Below are 20,080 nucleotides of genomic sequence, written 5' to 3' on the forward strand. Positions count from 1 at the left end.
ATTAGCCGGGCGTGGTAGCGGGCGCCTGTAGTCCCAGCTACTCGGGAGGCTGAGGCAGGAGAATGGCGTGAACCCGGGAGGCGGAGCTTGCAGTGAGCCGAGATCGCGCCACTGCACTCCAGCCTGGGCGACAGAGCGAGACTCCGTCTCAAAAAAAAAAAAAAAAAAAGAGTAGGCCCTGCTCCAATCCCGAGGTCCAGCTGAGGCCCGACTTGGATGTCACCCACTGACTTGTCACCCACTGGACCACGTCCTCAATGGCACCACCTCCAAGCCTTCACACAGTTTCATCCTCCTCTGCCCTCTCCCTCCCGTAGCCCACAGAAGCCCACCTCCACCTCAAAATGCAGCTCAGCCGGCCTCCTCCTCTAGGCAACCTCCAAGATTCTCCCACAGAGCTGCTCCCCACTCACCCCGCACTGCAGCTCCCTGCTCCTTCAACCTTCTCCCCTCTACCCAAGGGGCATGTGAACCCACCTGCTTACCCACTATTCCCGAGAGACTAGGCACCCCGGGCAGCTAAGGGGTTGGTTCACCCCAGCCTGGGCCCTCAGCCTAAATCTATTTTATAGAATCAGAGAAAATACATGCAGCAGACTTCATGCCTGGGGGTTAGGTGACATGGTGGGTAGGCAGAATGCAGAATGGGTAAGAGGAGGGTGCAGCTTGTGCAGAAGTTGAGAGGCAGACCATGGACATCCCATCCTCATTGGGGTATCTCCGGCACTCAGCAGGGACTTACAAACACCTGGATTCATTAACTGTGTGTGTGCGTGTCTACGTGTATGTGTTCCCAGGCATTTTCTGAGCACTTGACATGGATTCTTCATTCATCTACTCACAGTGCTCTGTAAGGTAAGGCTCATGATGATTCCACTTTACAGAGGAGGAAACCGAGGCACAGGGATGTTGGATTATTTGTTCTTGATGCCACAGCTGGTATTTGAACCCTGGCAGCCCAGCACCACAGCCGAGCAAACAAGGCCATGCCAGGGTCCCAGGGCTTCTCTGAGGCCAGCCTCCTCCCATGGGCCACCAGGTCTCAGGACTCATCTGAGAGGGAACACATCACTGCCCTGCCCAAGGTCACCCTCCTCTTACCCATGACCACATAATTCATTGTATAAACCACAAACACTTCTAAGAGTTAAAAGAGGCACTATTAATAACTATGTCAGGGCAGCAGGCATAAACAGGGCCTGTCCCACGTCAAATGAGATGTGTGGTTACTCAATTAACTAGAGACAGGGCTTGGAGCCAGGCAGACCTGGGCTTGAACTCAGCTCAACTCATTGGTTTGGGACCTTGAGCAGGTCCCTTCCTCTCCGAGCCTCAGTTTCCTCGCTAATCTGTCTCCAGGCTTACTGATAATTCAGTAAAGGAGGGCCACTTGCACATGGCATCAACAGAACCTCTTCACCTTGAAGGAGACCCAGGCCCTACAGGCTGAGCCAGGAACCAGCTTCATAGCCTTAGCGGCCTCTAATGCCACCTCCTTCTCCTTCACCCCTACCCGTTCCTATCTTTCTGTCTATACCAATCTCTGGCCAAAAGAACCAGGTGTCACTGTGAGAGAAGGAAGGCCAAAGAGGGGAGCAGTCTGCATATCTCAGGCTGACCCTGGACTCACCCCACTACTCACACTCCAGCCCTCCCTGACTGAGCTGCAGTCTATCAATGCATACTTACAGGCCTTTAATACTCTGTTCCTTCCACCTGGAACACCCCCCCCTGCCTGGCCAACTCCTAGTCCTCCTATAAAAAGCCCAAATCATACATCCATCCTCCCCACTATCGCAGGCCTCCCCTCACATCTCAGGCTGATCTGGGGCCTCCCTGGGGCTCCCCACAATTCTGATCACTCAATATGGTCATATCAATGTGTGCTTCACTGAACTGCCTCAGAGGACTGAGGACCCAGACCTAACCCCATCCTAGAGTCACCACCTCCCAACAAGATGTCACACAGGTCTTGGAGGGACCTGGCCCAATCCCAGCCCCTGGACTCTCACCATCAGGGCTGCTGGCCCAGTGATCTGGGGACATCTGTGTCCCACCCTGATGTCTCCATTCCACAGGGGTAAACTGTCCCAGCTGCCCGCTTCCTCAATCATGCTCTGGACTCTCAGGGGCCCAGGCCTCAGTCCTATGCCTCCTGCTTCCTCTGTGGCTTCTTCCTTCCTCCTCCATCATGAGACCCAAAGGTCATCCCCTCCAGCACTCCCCTGGTTCTGCTCTGTTCACTTCTGCCTAGCCCCCAGCATAGACAGCCCTTCCTAGGGTCTCACTTGCTAGAATGGGATGTCCACGGTCTGCTTCTCTCAACTTCTGCACAAGCCGGGAGCCCTTAGGGCCAGTCCTCTCCATGCCGCCAGCAGTTCCCAGCACAGAAGGGGCTTTAGTAAGTGGGTACTGAATGACCACCACCCTACTCGCATCCTCATCACTGGAGAAGGTCAGCAGCTCCCCAAACTCTCCATACAGCAGCGCCCAGTTAACCTGGAGCCCATCCTCACAACCGCGCCTTCACCCAGCTCTCAGCACTTCTCCCTGGGACAACAGCTACCACTTGCTAAGCACTCACTATGTGCCAAACATTCTGCTAGGGGCTTTTTTTCATATAATGACCTGGGATTATTAACTCCACTGTGCTCAGGGCATGCCTCCTCCTCCAGGAAGTCCATCAAACCGCTCCCTCCCTCCTCTAAGCCCACACAACCTGTTTGACCTTCCACCACCAGACCTACACTCAGCTTTCCCACAGGCCAGCCCTGCTGTCTGGGCAGGAGGTGGCAGAGGCCCCTTTCCCATGGCAGCTCTAAGCGCTTCCCAGGCCTGGCCCTGTGCTGGCTCCTGAGGGCAGCAGCAGGAGGAAGTTCATCCTCAGGGAGCTCACAGAAGTACTGAGCCCTTCCTGGGTCCAGCCCAGGTCTGGCCTGGCAGAAAGAGCAGGTGCAGTTATCCGCTGGGCCCTATGGAAAAGATGAGCCAAGGGCACAGGGCAGGGCTGAAGAGTGCCGGGTGGGTGGACAGGACTTGGTTAGAGGTCTATGTCCCCAATAAGCCAAGCACAGGATTGTTGAATTCATTAGGGATCCACGGTAACTCAGGAAAGGGGAGACCAGCCCCCACACTCCATAAGCACCCACCACAGCACCAGTCCTGGGGAGGAGGGGTAAGCAGCACACCATCTCCCCATCACCCTGGTCTGGGGGTGGGAGGTTCAGAATCACAGCACCCTTGAACTTGACAGTGAAATAAGCCAAACTAAGCCTCCCCAACGAATCCCCAGAGGGGTGTAGGGAGGTGGGAGCAGAGAAGTAAGGTGATCAGCACCAGACCCCCAAGGGGCAAGAACCCCAAAGAGGAGTATTCTGTGGGGCAGAGTCTGAGAAAGGCCCAGAAAACAGGCACCGTGGGCTCCTGGTGGACCCAGCAGAGGCGTATGGGGAGGTGGAGACCTAGAAAGCCCAGGGAAGAGGGAGGGATGAGACAAGGGGAGAAAAGGCAAAGGCAGGGGAAAAAGAGTAGAAGTGGGGAAAGTGAAAGAAGACAAAACTCTAAGAGAAAAAAAGAGAAGGGGGAGGAGAGCAGCACAGAAAACCAGGCCAGAGGTGACAGACAGGGACTTCAGCCCTCCCAGGGCCTCCCTCCTACGTGCCCAACAGCAACAACAGCAACAGCAGCACCTCGCTTACCCTCAGACGCCTGCTGGGTCTTGGGGCTGAGGACTCCCACAGCTCCGGCCAGGCGGGCTGCATATGCCCAAGAATGTCGTGTACCTGCCCGTGCAAGCCTGGGTCCCGCCTGGGCTGGTCTCGCAAACAGCCTGGCCCCTGGCCCCTGGGTGGGTCTGAGGCTGCGTTCTCTTGGAGCTTTTTGAGCCCAGGTATGGCTTTGCACCTGTGATTTATGTCTTTAAGTGTTTGTGAATCACTTCTCTACATGCGTGTGTGTTTGTTTCTGTGTACAACTGTGGATCTGTCCAGGAGGAAAGAGGACAGAGAGAGAGAGAGAGAAAGACAGAGGGAGAGAGAGAGAGAGAATGTGTGTGAGTGTGTGTGACTCTGTGTGTCTGTGTGTATGTGTGTGTGTATGTCTGCACCCAGCTCTGGTCTCCCGGAGGCTTCCTGCTTTGTGTCTCCCCCACCTCCTGCAGCCGTGGCCAACACACACACTTCCTGAAAACACTGAGAAAGCGAAAAGTCACCCAGAATCCCCCGGGGCAGACACTTCCTCCCCGCCCCCAGGCTGCACCCCCACCCAAGCTGGGAAGAGACAACCAACAGTGTCCACTGATCTTGCAGGCCCTCACAGGGTGGATGCCCAGGAAGTCCTGACTGACAAGCCCTGGCGGTGGCCTCTCCACCACTCCACCCGCATAAGGAGACAGAGAGGCTAGGAAAGAGGCTCTCTGAAGGGCTCAAGTTCTGCCCTGGCAACAAGTGATCAGCCTCCAGGAAGACCAGGGATTGGCTGGACTGCAGGGCAGTCAAGGGCACAGGAGGGAAGCCTTGGCAGTGTGGCTCCAGCTGGGCAGCTGCCTTCTGGGCACACACTCCTTCCTGAGGTGCCTCCAGGCATCCAGGTATCAGAGGGGGACACCAAAGGCCAGAGCAAGCTGGGAGGGGATCTGCGGCATGACCCTGGAACCTCACATCAGAAACGACCCCTCTGCCACCCTCAGGGAAGCCAGTTCACAGGGCTCATGTCTGCGGCACTTAGAGCTGAGTAGACCTGACCTGAAGCCAGGAGGCAGGGTCTGGGCACCGGCTTCCCTTCTGCAGGGCTGGGTGACTCTGGGCAAGTTTCTCAGCATCTCTGGGCTCCTCAGCAAGCACCCCACCACGAGTTTAAATTAATGGTAGGGGGCCGAGTGCAGTGGCTCACACCTGTAATCCCAGTGCTTTGGGAGGTCGAGGCAGGAGCATTGCTTGAGCCCAGGAGTTCAAGACCAGCATGGGCAACAAAGGAATACCTCGTCTTTACAAAAGATTTAAAAATTAGCCAGGTGTGGTAGCACACACTTGTAGTCCCAGCTACTTGGGAGGCTGAGGTGGGAGGATTGCTTGAGCCGAGGAGTTAGAGGCTACAGTGAGCTATCATGGCACCACTGCACTCCAGCCTGGGCAACAGAGAGAGACTTAGTCTCTATTAATAATAATGATGACGATAATAATAATAATAGCAGGGGGTGCAGACTCTGGGGGTGATGTAGAGTCCCCCTAGGCCAGGCAGAATCATGAGCCTGGTTCTGAGAGTCCTGGGCCATGCCAAGGCCAGGAGGAGGGAACTCCATCCTTGCTTGTTTTCTGATTTGCCTAAACCTTAGTCTGTGGCCTAGAATCCTATCACAGCCTCGTTCTTCCCACCTGTCTCCTCTGAAGACCTCTGCCTTCCTAAAATATCTGGGATGACGTAGATTGGGTAGTAGGATGGGGGACAGGGAGCTGGGGCGGTGAGCTCAGGGCCCTATGGCCCAGCTGTGCTGAGGGCACTCACTGGGTGCTGAGTCACATGCGTGTTTACCCACATGCACCCCAAGCTCAGCACGTGCCAGTACACAAGCTCACGTTGGCAATCATTTACTCACCCACACGATATACTTCCCAAGGGCCTATTAGGCATCCAGCACTGTTCTAGATGTTGGGGATTCTGCAGCAAACAAAATCGACTAGGATCCTGGCCCCAGTGGAGCTGCCATCCTAATGGGCTCTCCCTCTTGGCAGCACATGTACACACACGTGCACACACTGGCTCAAGCCTGACAGTGCACAAATAACACAAATGCCATGTACTGCTCAAACAGCACGTGCACACTCGCGGATGTACTCATACACTGTTGGGGTCTCCACCACAGCAGTAATTGAGCACAAAGGTCCTGATAAACTCACATACACACCACTCCATGTCACCACTGAAACTGCACAAATCCCTACATGCTTCTACATCTTAGTAGCACACAGTCTCAGAACCTGTCTGAATGTGTAAATGCACAGACATTCTACTACCCTGACAGCTTGTACTACCACCCACACCCATCTGTATGGGTGCACACACAGACTGGCCCAGACATGCCTCACACTGACTCGAGACACTGAGAGTACACACATGCACACGCATCCACCCCCAAGCTCCACTGGGGAGCCTGGAGATGACCGGCCTCAGCCACCACATGACCTTGTGTGAAAGGCCCTAAGGTTGAGAGAGTGAGTTCCCCATCATGAGGGGTTGCAAGCAGGGGTAGGAAGGCCATGTCATGAGACACTGTGATGGGACTCCCACAAGGCGGGGGTGGGTAGGAGCAGTGTTCCTCTCTACATGCCATGGAGCCTGGGGATCACAGGAAGGGACTGAGAGCGGACAAGGTGGCCAGTCAGGGTCCATGTTGGCTCCCACCCTGATCACTACAGCACTCAGTCTTGGCCTGGTATACACACATGAGGCTCCATCTGCTGTGAGTTTTTCCTACCACAGGGCTTTGAAGACCATACACTCTCTGAGTTGAGTGTGTACAAAGCTGAAGACTGCAGATGCCCATGACTCCAACTGCCAAAGACCCCAGGACACAGGAAGCCAGGCTTGGTAGCTTACCCACTACCATACTCTGCCGTAAGGAATAGTCCCAAATTGCAGGAAATACTTTTCTTCCAATTCTCTTAGCACAGAACAGATTTTGGGTACTCGAACTACAAGGGGCTAGACCTTTTCCCGACCATGGCGCCTGGCCTCCTCCTCATGTTGCCTAAATGGCTATGTTCAGACAGGCTCTGAGAGTAGGGGTTGGTACCCTGGGGCCCTGGGGTGTGGACAGGACTTCCTCCTACCCAGCAAGCCTCCTGAACTCAGATGTCAGTGCCAGGAGGGCCCAGAAGTCTATGGAGGACCACAGAGGGCACCTGATGGGGAAACAGGCCCAGAGAAGCAGGTCCTCATCAGAGTCACAAAGCTAGCTGGGCCCGACCCAGGCATCCTGCCTCCCAAGCAGGAACCCAGGCCTCCACTGCCCGTCCGGGAGTCACAGGAAGGGCCTGAGAGGGGACCTGGCCAGGGCCCTGCTTCTTTCCTTTGTTCACCCACTTCCAACCCCAGAGACAGACAGACAGAGTTTCTCTTCTCTATCCTCTTCTCTCTTCTAACCTCTCTCTCTCTCTCTTTTTTTTTCTCTCTCTCTCCCCCACAAGCTGATGGGGTTGAAATAGAAAACGCTCCTGCATGCAGAAGAATGGTCACTAGAGGGCGCAAGGGCACCAGGAAACTTCAATCTGAGCTTCCCTCCAGGTTCCTGGAGAGACCCTATACCTGTTACGAGTTGTGTGAACCCAGGAAGAGCATGTACCCTTTTTGTGCTTCTACCAATCAACCCTCAAAACACCACAGCACTAGCTTGGTCTTCAAGGCCCCCTGACTTAATGCTCCTCCCTGGGTGGAAAGAATCTCCCAGACCCTCCCCACAAGGCCCCCTGAGTATGTCCTTGGCATGGATCCAGCCAGGGCCCCCTCCCTGCTCTCCCTCTGATTTGTTCATGTCCTGCTCGTAAAGCCAGTACACAAATCTCCCAGAAGGTCTGCTGCAGGGATCATGGAGACCATAGAAACACAGAGCCCAGCAGAGTACCCAGCAATAAACAAACAGGGACCAGGAGACCTCTCTCCACACACCCCTTCCTCCTCCAAGAAGCCTTCCAAGATTAGCCTCACTTCGCCCAAGTGCTCCACCAAATCTCCCTCACCCCAAACACATATCTACCCTGTCTGGGGATGCTCCCTGACAGCCGGGCATCCCAGCAGATGGCAGGAAGGGAGGGCGTCTGTGAAGGAGATTAACACGGAATATCCACAGGAGCCAGAGGAAACTCAAGAAAACACAGGGTACCAGAAGCCCCAGAGGGGAAACAGTTCTGAGGAGGGAGGGCATGCCAGATGAGGCCTGAGAAGTGTCCCAGGATTTGCTGACATTTGGCAGTGGGAGAAGGGGACAGGGTGTGAAAGAGCACAGCACCAGGACCTGGGCAGTCCCCTCACCCCCAACCCTACCCCGCAGCTTTCTGTTTCCTACACATGTTGCCTCTTGATGCCGGCATGGACCCCGATACCCTGCAGTATCTCACAGTTGCCAGGTCCCAAGCTGAACTTGACTTCCTCCCAAAGTCACTTCTGTCCTTGGGTCTCTGGATCAGTGATGGCACGACTGTCCACCCAGCCACCCAAGACAGAAACCTGGAGGCCTCACTGGCACACGCCCAGCAGCCCAAGCACTGCGCTGAGTACCTGCACAGCTCTCCCCTCCTCCTGAGTCACCAGACAGCAATCCTGTCCTCCGAGCTTTGCACACGCTGTTCCCCCTGCACTTCCAAAGTTCCTTTCTTACCCCAGCACCAAAGGCCACAAACTCCCCATCTACCCTCTGGGATCCTCTGCCTGTGCGCCTCCCACCCTGGGTGGCATCCACTCACCTCACCAGCAGGCGGGGGGGTCCGGTGCGGGGCGGCACGGGTGGAACGCTCAGCTCTGCCAAATGCCGCTTAGCAGGCAGCGGAGGCAGCACAGGGTCTGGGGCAGCTGTGGATGGGGTGGTGAAGCAGGTGGGCGGAAGGCAGCTCCTCCGGGGCGGGATGGGTGGGGCAGCGGGGAGCCCCTCATCCTCTGTAGTGGTGGGCAGCGGCTCGGGTGGAGTGGCAGGCACAGGTGGTGAGCGGAAGATGTGGCGCTTCATGGGCACAGGCCGTGGGGTGGGGCGGGGTGCAGGGGCCGGTGAGGTATGGGCACGGAGCAGGCCAGCCAGGATGCGGCGGCGGTGACCAGGGAGTAGCATGCCCATGTCCATCAGGCGGGTGTCGCTGAGGCCTTGGCACTCAGTGGCCCACACCAGGCCATGCTGCTCAAAGAGCCCCGTGTACTGCTCCAGGTGCAATGCCCGCAGCCACTCGGCCACCGATAGCGCAGCATCCCCAGCCTCTGCCATGGTTCCTGCCAGTGGAGGCCTGACTGGCAGGGCTTTGTCCAGAGCTAGAATAGACAGACAGGCACAGGTCAGAGGCAGGGCTGCCGAGGATTGGTCCCCTCACCAGCAGCCTGCATGGCTCTCTCAAGCCATAGGTTCAAGTTCTGTCCTGGAGCTTCCTCCCCTGTGCTCCATGTGCTAATAAGCAAGGCCAGGTACTGCCAGGTCTCTGAACACACAGGCTCTTCTCTCCGCCTGAACCCCCTCACCCCTTCCCTTGTGCTATCCCAGCATCCAGCTCATGTTTTCTTCTCTAGGAAACCCTCCATGATCTCTGGGGTTGGTACCACCCCACACCCCAACACACAGCCTTGGCCACTGCCGTGAGAATGGCCAGTGGCATGATTGGTGCTGTGTCTTATACCTCCTCCCCACTGCCCTCTGCAAGACCCATGGCAGGGCTAATTCCCTCTGAGGCACCAGTTCCCAGTGAGGGCCAGGCCAAGGGCTTAGCGAGCATTGAAGGATACCACTGCTGGTCCCTCCTGCAAGCCCAGTCTGGGAGCCGAGACTAGCCTCCCCCTACCTCCATGCCCCTGGAGGAAGTGAAATGCTGTGGGACATGAGTAAACCCAGCATCACATGGCCTCTGGGGGCCTGGCCCTGGAATTGGGTAAACCCTCCCATCACTAAGGCCATTCATCCATTTGTTCTTTCAAAATAGCCTGGCACTAGGCAATGGGGACTCAGGCTCTACCCCTGCACCCTGTAATCAAGAGCTCCTGGCCTGGTGGGAGTCAAGAGGTGATATGAAGAGGTGACCAAAAGAGGTGATTAGCAGATCAAAGGGAAAAGTCATCTGATTATCTCCACAGACACTAAAGAGGCATATGATAAAACCCAATATCCAGCTTACTTACACAAACAAAAATCTTACTAAAACAGAAATAAATTGATACTTTCTTAAATGAGAAAAGAATATCCATTTTACTGTTGTTATTATTATTCCTCACATTGCTCTGAAATCTCTGGACAACAAAAATAAACAAGAGGTCTTAAAATCAGAAAGGAAGAGATAAACTATCCATTTGTTGCCAATAATATGAGTGTTGAGTTCAAAAGCCCAAGAAGGTCAACTGAGAAACTATAACAACCAGTAAAGACTTTAGTAAGACAGTTGGGTTCAAAATTAATATAACAGACTGGCCGGGCACAACTGTAATCCTAGCACTTTGGGAGGCCGAGGCGGGTGGATTGCCTGAGCTCAAGAGTTTCAGACCAGCCTGGGCAATACAGTGAAACCCCATCTTTACTAAAATACAAAAAATTAGCCAGGCATGGTGGCATGCGCCTGTAGTCCCAGCTACTCAGGAGGCTGAGGCAGGAGAATTGCTTGAACCCAGGAGGCAGAGGTTGCCATGAGCCGAGATCATGCCACTGCACCCCAGCCTGGGCAACAGAGTGAGGCTCCGTCTCAAAAAAAAAAACAAAAACAAAAACAAAAGAAACAAACGAAAATTAATATAACAGAAATCAACATTTATAAGCAACAAACAGGTAGAAACCAGGATGAAAGACCCCATTTACAAAAGCATCACAAAATAGAAAACACCAATAAACTTCCTAAGAGATAAACAACAGCGATAGGAAGAAAAATTGGGAGTGTTACTGAGGGACAAAAAGAAGACCTGGACAAATGGCAGAGCACAGTAAGTTCTGGATAGAAGACAACATAAAGAGATTAATGATGTCTAAGTTACTTTATAAATGTACACAATCCAATTAAATATGTACAGAATTTTTTTTGAAGCTGATTTGAAAGTTCATGTGGAAAAATAAGCAGGAAGAGTCAGGAAAATTCTGGAAGCAGGGGTGGAGGGCGGGGAGGGTAAAGAGTAGGAGTCAACCTCACCACATGTTAAAACATATTATAAAGCCACAATGATTAAAACAGTATATGGTAACAGTGCATGAACAGACAGATCAATTAAACAGAACAGAAAGTTCAAAAGTAGACCCAAATACATATACAAATTTAGGATACACTAAAAGTAGCCTCTCAAACTTGTGGGGAAACAAGGGATTCTTAAGTTGTTGGGACAGCTGTGGAGTGCCCTCAAAAAAAACTAATGTGGATCCCTACCTCACACTTTACAACAAGAAAAATTACAGCTGGATCAAAGACTTCAGTATTTTAAAAAACCATGGCTGGGCAAGGTGGCTCACACCTATAATCCCAGCACTTAGGGATGCTGAGGCAGGCAGATCCCCTGAGGTCAGGAGTTTGAGACCAGCTTGGCCAACATGGCAAACCCTTGTCTCTACTAAAAATTCAAAAAATTAGCTGGCCATGGTGGCAAGCACCTGTAATCTCAGCTACTCAGGAGGCTAAGGCAGAATTGCTTGAACCCAGGAGGTGGAGATTACAGTGAGCCGAGATCACTGCACTCCAGCCTGGGCAACAGAGAGAGACTCCACTTCAGAAAAAAAAATAAAAAATAAAAAATGAAAGGATTTACGAAATCATCCTAGGGCTGGGTATGGTGGCTCACACCTGTAATCCCAACACTTTGGGAGGCTAAAGCAAGAGGACTGCTTGAGGCCAGGAGTTTAAGACCAGCCTGGGCAACACAGCAAGACTCTGTCTCTACTAAAAAAAAAACCTAAAAATTAGCCAGCTGCGCACTTGTAGTCTCAGCTACTTGTGAGGATGAGGTGGGAGAATTGCTTGAGCCTAGGAGTTCAAGGCTGCAATGAGCTATGATCACACCACTGCACACCACTGCACTCCACCCTGGGCAACAGAGTGAGACTGTCTCTAAAAAAAAAAAAAAAAAATCATTTCAGAGAGGCAAAAGCCTTCTGGAAATGAAACAAGTCCAGAAGGCACACAGAAATGACTGAAATATTCAACTCTACAAAAATCAAGCACTCTTGCATGGTAAAAAGCACCATAAGCAAAGCCAAGAGCTAAACAACAAACTAGGGGATATCTGCCACTCATATTCCACACAAAGGGCTCATTTTCCTAAAAGTTGAAAAGCATGCAGAAATAAGAAACGGATCAATAATCTAACAGAAAAATGGGCAAAGAGTACGAATGAAAAAATTTACAAAAAGGAAAATATAAATGGCTCTTAAATATCTGAAAAGGAACTTAACCTCCCCCACACTAGGAAATATGAATGTAAAATATTTTGAAATACTGCTTTCTACCTATCAGATTGTCAAAGAGCAATAAAGTTGGAAAATACAGGCATTGGTGATGTGGTAGGGCATCCCCTCCCTGGCTGTGGAATGCCTCTAGGCATGAAAGCCCTAAGAGATGCAGATGTCTGGGCTGGGCGCGGTGGCTCACACCTGTAATCCCAACACTTGAGGTCAGGAATTCGAGACCAGTCTGGTCAACATGGTAAAACCCTGTCTCTACTAAAAATATAAAAAGTTAGCCGGGCATAGTGGCAGACACCTGTAATCCCAGCTACTCAGGAGTCTGAGGTGCAGGAGAATCGCTTGAACCCAGGATGTGGAGGTTGCAGTGAGCCGAGATCACACCATTGCATTCCAGCCTGGGGGACACTTTGTCCTCCCGCCCCACCAAAAACAGAGATGCAGATGGCTGACCCAGCCACCCATAGGCACTTAGCCTGCATTTTTACTGGCACCTGCCAGAATTGACATATATAGAAGGTTACTAGCTGCAGTGCCTGTGTTTAATAGCAAAAGAATGGAAATAACCAAAATGGCCATCAATGGGAGAATAGTTAACTAAATTATGTTGTAGTTGTGCAATAGAATACTGAGCGGCCATAAGAATGAGAAAACTCCTCACATATTGACATGGGATGATCTATAAGATACACTGTTAAAGGAGTAAAGAAAAGTGCAGAACAGTTTGTGTAACATTCTCTCTCTGTGAAAAAAACAAGGGGGAGCATGGAGTAGCGTGCAGCTACTGGTAAATGAACAAAGTATCTCTGAAAAGACACATGAGGGCAAGGTGACAACAGTTATCAGCTTCCTCCTAGGATGAAAACTAAGGCCTGAAGGGACAGGAGGGAACAGTGGAAGATGCAGAGTTCACAGGGCCTGAAGTTCATGGGACCTGAAGCTTACACAATTTAAGTGCCCTCTGATATGGTTTGGATGTTTGTCCCCTCCAAATTTCATGTTGAAATGTGACCCCCAATGTTGGAGGTGGACCTAGTGGGAGGTGTCTGGGGTCACGGGGACAGATCCCTCATGAATAGCTTGGTGCCCTCCCCATGGTAACAAGTGAGTTATCACTCTATTTGTTCATGTAAGAGCTAGCTGGTTAAAAGAGCCCGGCTTCTCTCTTGCTTCCTCCCTCACCATGTGACATGCCTGCTCCCGCTTTGCCTTCTGCCCTGACTAAAAGCTTCCTGAGGCCTCACCAGAAGCTGAGCAGATGCTGGTGCCATGCTTATACAGCCTGCAGAGCCCTGAGCCAAATACACCTCTTTTCTTTATAAATTACTCAGGGTATTCCTTGATTGCAATACAAAACAGACTAACACATTCTCCTTAAGAGTATCTCACTTTTGCAAAATTCACAAAAACACATGACCACATGCACACACGACCACATGCACACACTGTTCAGGACCCTCTTTAGATCCTGGAAGGAGCCCTGCACCTCAAACTCCAGCTTCCCTGGAAATCCACCTCTGAGGAGAGGGAGACTTTTCACTTCAACATATAAAGATGTCAGTTCCTCCAGGGTTAAGCTAAAACTTTAACACCATCCCAACTAAAATTACCAGCTGGAATTTGTTGAGACCAGCAGATTCTAAAGTTCATATAAAATGATATTAGAGATGTGTTAAGTGGAAAAGCAAGATGCAGAACAGTGTTATGTAAACATCTCGGTTAAAGAAAAAGAAAAAATATATATATGTTATATATATATGCAAATATAAACACAGAAAACTGGACGGATATATATAAAACTGAGTTTGGGGAGGGGAATTGACAGCTGGGAAGACAGGAGACACTATACCCTTCTGTATCTTTTAAATTTTGTATCATTTTCCAAAAAGTAAATAAAAATTAAAAGGGAATGTGATAACCATGAATAGAGCCTGAGAATGAGAAAGGGAACAAAACTTGCCAGGCAGGGAGGGGAATCCAGTGAGGAGATACATAAACACAGACCTGCAATTCAGCCTGCTGGCCCCTGCCTTGTCCCTTTGTCTTGTAACCCCACCCTGTTCCAAGGTTCCAAGGCCTGCTGGGAGGCTCGTAGCAAGCTCTCTGGGCCTCACCCTCTGCCTCTCAAGCTCAGTTCTCAAAATGGAAAATGGGCTATCAGGTGTCAGCCTCCATCAAGCCTTCCCCGACCTCAATGTTAAGGCCTAGCGTGCCACAGCCAGCCCTGTTCCCACCGCTCCACCTCCTGACTCACCAGCTGGGCTGCCAAGGACGCCCGGGTCCTCCCAGAGACAGCAGCTATTCTGAAGGGCTCCTCATCTCGGCCTGAGGCGGGAGCTGCAAGGACAGGGATGGAGGAGAAAGCCCGTGAGGCAAGGCCACTATGAGATGCCAGAGAAGGAGAGGGGAAGAGGGAGAGGGACAGGGAAAAGGAAAGAAGAAATGGGGGCCAGGCACAGTAGCTCACGCCTGTAATCCCAGCACTTTGGGAGGCAGGTGGATTCGAGTCCAGGAGTTCAAAACCAGCCTGGGCAACATAAGAAGACCCCATCTGTACAACAAAAATACAAAAATTATCCAGGTGTGGTAGTGTGTGCCTGTAGTCCCAGGAACTCAGGAGGCTGAGGTGGGAGAATCACTTGAGCCCAGGAGGTGGAGGCTGCAGTGAGCTGTGATTGAGCCACTACACTCCAGCCTGGGCAACAGAGCCAGACCCTGTCTCAAAAAAAAGAAAAGAAAAAAGAAGAGATGGGGAAGAGGTGGAAGAAGAGGAAGAGAAGGAAGAGGGAAGAGGAAAGGATTCGGGGAACCTCATGCTCATGGAAGCTGGCAACAGAAGTCAGACCAGAGGAAGGCCTTCCTGGAGGGAGAAGGCAGACAGACAGGCCTGTCCAGATGTGGGGGCCGCACAGGTGGTAAAGAGGAGTCAGGACTTCCCCACTCTCTGGCCCCGCAAGACCAGTGCTGGGATGTGTGTAGGGGCAGACTGTGGAAGGGACAGCCCCAGGAAGGGTGAGGAAGGGACAATGCAGCCCGCGACTAAAGAGGTCTCCCTGACACAGAGCCTGTCAGGAGAGGTGGGGGGCCTTAGAGGACCCAGGGACACAGGACCCTCTCCACTAAGCCTGGGGACCATGAAGTGGCCTGAGGGCACAAGTAGGGTAACTGAGTCAGGGGCATGAGACCCCAGGGCCCTGCCCCTAAATATGTAGGGGAGGTTGAGGAAAACAGACCAAAAGGGGATGCTTCCAGGCAGGAGGAGAAAGAATAGGATACCCCGACAGGCCACCACCCTTGCTATGCAGACGGCCAGAGCTCTGTGGGGCTAGGGACCAGTGGAGTGGCATGGACAGGTCTCCCTCCCCAGGGCCTGGAACAGTCAGGTCTGCCAACACTAGGGTTAACTTCAAAACTGCTGTGCTCTGCATAATGGCTTCAGCAGGTATTCATGAACATTTTACATCTTACAAACACATAAACAGGTATTTATCTTAAGCAAACTCCATGATTATCACTGCCTAGGATAGGGCTAAAACAGGTATACATTTTTTAAATATTTTATTTTAGTTTATTTATTTTGAGACAGAGTCTAACTCTGTTGCCCCAGCTGGAGTGCAGTAGCGCAATCTTGGCTCACTGCAGCCTCCACCTCCCAAGTTCAAGCACGATTCTCTTGTCTCAGCCTCCCGAGTAGCTGGGACTACAGGTGCGTATCACCATGCCCAGCTAATTTTTGTATTTTTAGTAGAGACGTGGTTTTGCCATGTTGGCCAGGCTGGTCTCGAACTCCTGACCTCAAGTGATCCACCCACCTCAGCCCCCCCAGTTGCTAGAATTACAGGTGTGAGCCACCACACCTTGCCTTATTTTATTTTTGAGACAGGGTCTTGCTCTGTTGCCCAGGCTGGAGTGTAGTAGTGCAATCATAGCTTACTGCAACTTCCAACTCCCAGGCTCAAGCAATCTTCCTGCCTCAGCCTCCTGAGTAGCTGGAACTACAAGTGCACGCCACTGTGCCCAGCTAATTTTGTTATTTTTTGTAAAGACGGTCTCGTTATGTTGCCCAGGCTAGTCTCAAACTCTTGGCCTCAAGCAATCCTCCCACTTTGACCTCCCAAAGTGCTTAAGATTATAGGCATAAGCCACTGCACCCAGCCCAAAAGTCAGTACTTAAAAAACAACCTTTAAGTAGCTAGCACTTCAAATGAAAGCATTGGCAAAAATGGCAGTGCTACTCAAACGACAATTTGAAACAAGAAAAAGAGACCACATAAACAGTGCTTACTGCATGCCAGGTATCCAAGTACTTTATATTAACTCATTAAAGCCTCACAGCAGCCCCAGGAGATACATATGATTGCTATCCCTGTTTTAAGGTGAAGAAACTGAGATAAAGGGAGGTTAAACAACTTTCCAAAGCCACACACCTAAGAAGGAGGCAGTATGAATATAGTCTAGCCCTGTGCTGTCCAATAGCAGCCAGCAGTAGCCACACATGGCTGTTGGACATTTGAAATGTGGTCCCTGGAATATGATGTGCTAGATTTTGAACACAGTGGATTTTGAAGACTGAGCACAAAAAAAAAAAAAAAAAAAAAGAATGCAAAATATCTCAATAATTTTCCCTATTGTTTACATGATGAAATATATTATTAACATTAATTTCACTTGGACAGTTTAAATTGCATTGTGGCTTACACTCTATTCATACTGGAGACTGTAGCTCTCAACTTTTTTTTTAGACAGGGTCTCGCTCTGTCACCCAGGCTGGAGTGCAGTGGCACAATCTCTGCTCACCGCAACCTCTGCCTCTTGGGCCCAAGCAATTATCCCACGTCAGCCTCCCAGGTACCTGGGGCTACAGGCTTGCGCCACCACGCCCGGCTAATTTTTCCATTTTTTTGTAGAGATGGGGTTTTGCCATGTTGCCCAGGCTGGTCTTGAGCTCCTGGGCTCAAGTGATCTACCTGCCTCTGCCTCCCAAAGTGCTGGGATTACAGGCGTGAGCCACCAGCCTTTGGCCATCCACTTTTAACCACTCTTCACGGCCTCTCAAAACACAAACTGAGGGCCGGGCGCAGTGGCTCATGACTGTAACCCCAGCACTTTGGGAGGCCAAGGCGGGTGGATCACTTGAGGTCAGGAGTTCGAGACCAGCCTGACTGTCTCTACTAAAAATACAAAAAATTAGCTGGGCATGGTGGTGGGTGCCTGTAATCCCAGCTACTCGGGAGGCTGAGGCAGGAGAATTGCTTGAACCTGAAAGGCAGAGGTTGCAGTGAGCTGAGATCGTGCCATTGCACTCCAGCCTGGGCGACAGAGTGAGACTCCAGCTCAAAAACAAAAGCAAAAACTGAGCACCTGCTATATACAGGCCAGGCACTGTACTAAGCATTTAACACAGATTGACAGATGATGGTCCCAGCCACCCCACTGGAATGACCAGGTCTGGGAAACAGGAAACTACTTATCTCCCTGAGAAAAGCCTGGCTCCCTACTGGGCCTCTCTCAAGTTCCTATTCCTGCACTAAGGGCATCTGGCTAACATCAAAGACATGGTGACTCGGCACTGACACCTCTTTGGAACAGCCCTGTTCAAGGCACTGGAAGCATGAACCAGACCTCAGAATTGGACTGGCCCTCCAGGAACCTCAGGCTGGAAGGGATCAGATACCATCAGCCAGTGAAAACAGCCCAGGGGGCCCTCAACCAGGCTGAGGTAAGGGAAGGCTTCCTGGAGAAAGCAGTAAATTGAAAAAAGAAGTTCAGAGCAGTGCCCTGCTAAGCCACACTGCAGCCTGAGGCAAAGACAGAATCATCAGTACTGTTCCTCTCTTAATTTAAAATGTTAATGTTTTATATTTTGCTCATCATGGATTTTTGGCATTAATTTTTATTTTTTAAATGGCATTAAATATTATATACCTTGAATACTGACCTTTTTAAAATAAATAGTTATTGCTTTTACATTTTAGTTATCTTTTGTTTTTTTTTGAGACAGGGAAGGTCTCGCTTTGTTGCCCAGGCTGGAGTGCAGTGGCATGATCATGGCTCACTGCAGCCTCAACCTCCTGGGCTCAAGTGATCCTCCCACCTCCCCCTCCCTAGTAGCAGGGACCACAGGATCTCATGACCAAACCCAGCTAATTACTGAGCTTTTTGGTACCCCCTCAAATTCTGCAACAGAGGCAAGTGCCTCACTTGCTCTACCCTAATCCAAGCCCTAGTTTGGAGGTTTAAGCCCCTCAGCTGCTATGACACATCACTGAGTCCTCATCCTCAGGAAGGCAGGGACCTGGCAGAAGGGAGTGTCATCCTGTTGCGACAGCACAGCCAAGAGCTGAGGGGTTTCCCTCCTCTCCACCCCAATGGCCCAATCAGGCTTCAGCACCCCCATACCCCCATCCTGCCTCTCCTTCTCTCTCATGTCCCTCCAGCGTCTCTCCACTGTGCCAACTACCGTCCCACCCCCACTCAAAGCCTTTCCACGGTTCCCAGTACCTTCGAGCACTCCTTGGTCTGTCATTCAACTTCATCCAGCTCTGACGTTTACAGACGAAGAAACAAACACCCACAGGGAGGAAGTGACTTGCTCAAGTTGTCAGTGACATACCCCAACCCCCAGCCAGGCTGGGCTGGCCCTGTCCATGACTTCCTCCATGTCACTTCTCACAGTAGGCACTGGCCTGGCAAACAGGGAGCCCCCAAAGTTGTCTGCTGACAATGAGTGAGTAAACCACATCCTCCCATCTTCAGGTGGCTCCAGGCCGGCTCCTCCAAAAAGTCTGCCCTGACTGCCCCCTCAAGCTCCTAGTCCTATGAGGCTGAGCCCCATATCTCGGCACTGCTTCTGCTCTCTCTTTGGTTGCTTGTTTTGTGGGGGTCCACCTCCACCCAATCCCCCATGTATCCTGGAGTATCCTGAGAGTCCATACCCCTTCTTATCTCCTCTGCTGTCCACAGTGGTGCCCAGGACCTGGCTGGGCTCACAGGTGCACTCAGTCCCAGTCCAGAGGTAAGGGTCGCCTGGAATCTCTAATCCTTGTCAGCCAGTCCTTCTTCACATCTGGCTTGAGTCCTTCTTGCTGGAACCAAAACTTTTGCCCTTCTGTCCTCTACCTACCATTTCAACCCCAAGGTCAGAGTTAAAATCTCATCACCCTTTCTCTGTCCCAGCCCAGCAACTCCATGGTAATATCTCTACCCACTACTGACTAGTGACCTGTTTCACCGGCCCAGCAAGAAGATGACCCAGAGCCTTAGCCAAAGACAGGCACCCTCCAGCTTCCTTCTTTCCCTAAATGCACACCATTTGGCAACCATGTGCCCAGCCCCTGCTAGATTTTCTCCTTCATCTCATTTGTTCTTTTTTTTTTTTTTTTTGAAACAGGGTCACTCTGTCACCCAGGCTGGAGTGCAGTGGTGTGATCTCAGCTCACTGCAACCTCAGCCTCCTGGGCTCAAGTGATCCTCCTACCTCAGCCTCGCCAGAGTAGCTGGGACTACAGGGGCATGCACCATGCCTGGCTAATATTTGTACTTTTTGTAGAGATGGGGTTTTGCCACGTTGCCCAGGCTGGTCTCGAACTCCTGAGTTCATGCGAGCTTCCCCTCTTGGCCTCCCAAAGTGCTGGGAGTACAGGCGTGAGCCACCGCACCCAGTCCCTCATTTGTTCTTATAACAACCCTAAGGCCTGTGATTCTTCTCCATGTCAATGTCATGGAAGCTGTGTGAGGTAGAAACTCACCAGGTCACCTGCTGGAGCTCACGGGGCCTTCAGAGGACGTGACTGCTTCTGTCTGGTGAAGTAAGGGAGGCTTCTAGAAGGAACCCCTGACTTGGGCCTTGAAGGATAAGTAGGAGGTGGCCAGGTGGAGGCCATTCCAGGCAAAGGGGACTGGGTGTGCAAAGCCCAGGGACAGAAAAGGACCTGGTGAATTTCGCGACAGGAGATGTCAGTGGGG

General features: G+C 51.5%; 1 protein-coding gene across 23 annotated transcripts in view; it reads right to left on the reverse strand.

Moving 5' to 3' along the window:
- Positions 1 to 20,080, reverse strand: part of ARAP1 (ArfGAP with RhoGAP domain, ankyrin repeat and PH domain 1) — a 67,807-nt gene that overhangs the window by 33,471 nt on the left and 14,256 nt on the right. For 7 of the 23 annotated variants that reach the window (XM_024347337.3, XM_024347336.3, XM_024347333.3 and 4 more), the window contains exons 2-3: positions 14,370 to 14,452; positions 8,457 to 9,009 (exon numbers count right to left, since the gene is read on the reverse strand). In XM_024347337.3, coding sequence (XP_024203105.2) covers positions 8,457 to 8,965 — 509 coding nt within the window. In that variant the 5' untranslated portion in view covers positions 8,966 to 9,009; positions 14,370 to 14,452. Of the gene's footprint in view, positions 1 to 3,698; positions 4,214 to 8,456; positions 9,010 to 14,369; positions 14,453 to 18,616; positions 18,668 to 20,080 lie in introns of those variants that run through there. The other 16 variants (XM_063783146.1, XM_024347332.3, XM_063783159.1 and 13 more) reach the window with 8 other exon arrangements.

The sequence above is a fragment of the Pan troglodytes genome, chromosome 9, assembly GCF_028858775.2.
Source record: "Pan troglodytes isolate AG18354 chromosome 9, NHGRI_mPanTro3-v2.0_pri, whole genome shotgun sequence".
NCBI classification, from domain to species: domain Eukaryota; kingdom Metazoa; phylum Chordata; class Mammalia; order Primates; family Hominidae; genus Pan; species Pan troglodytes.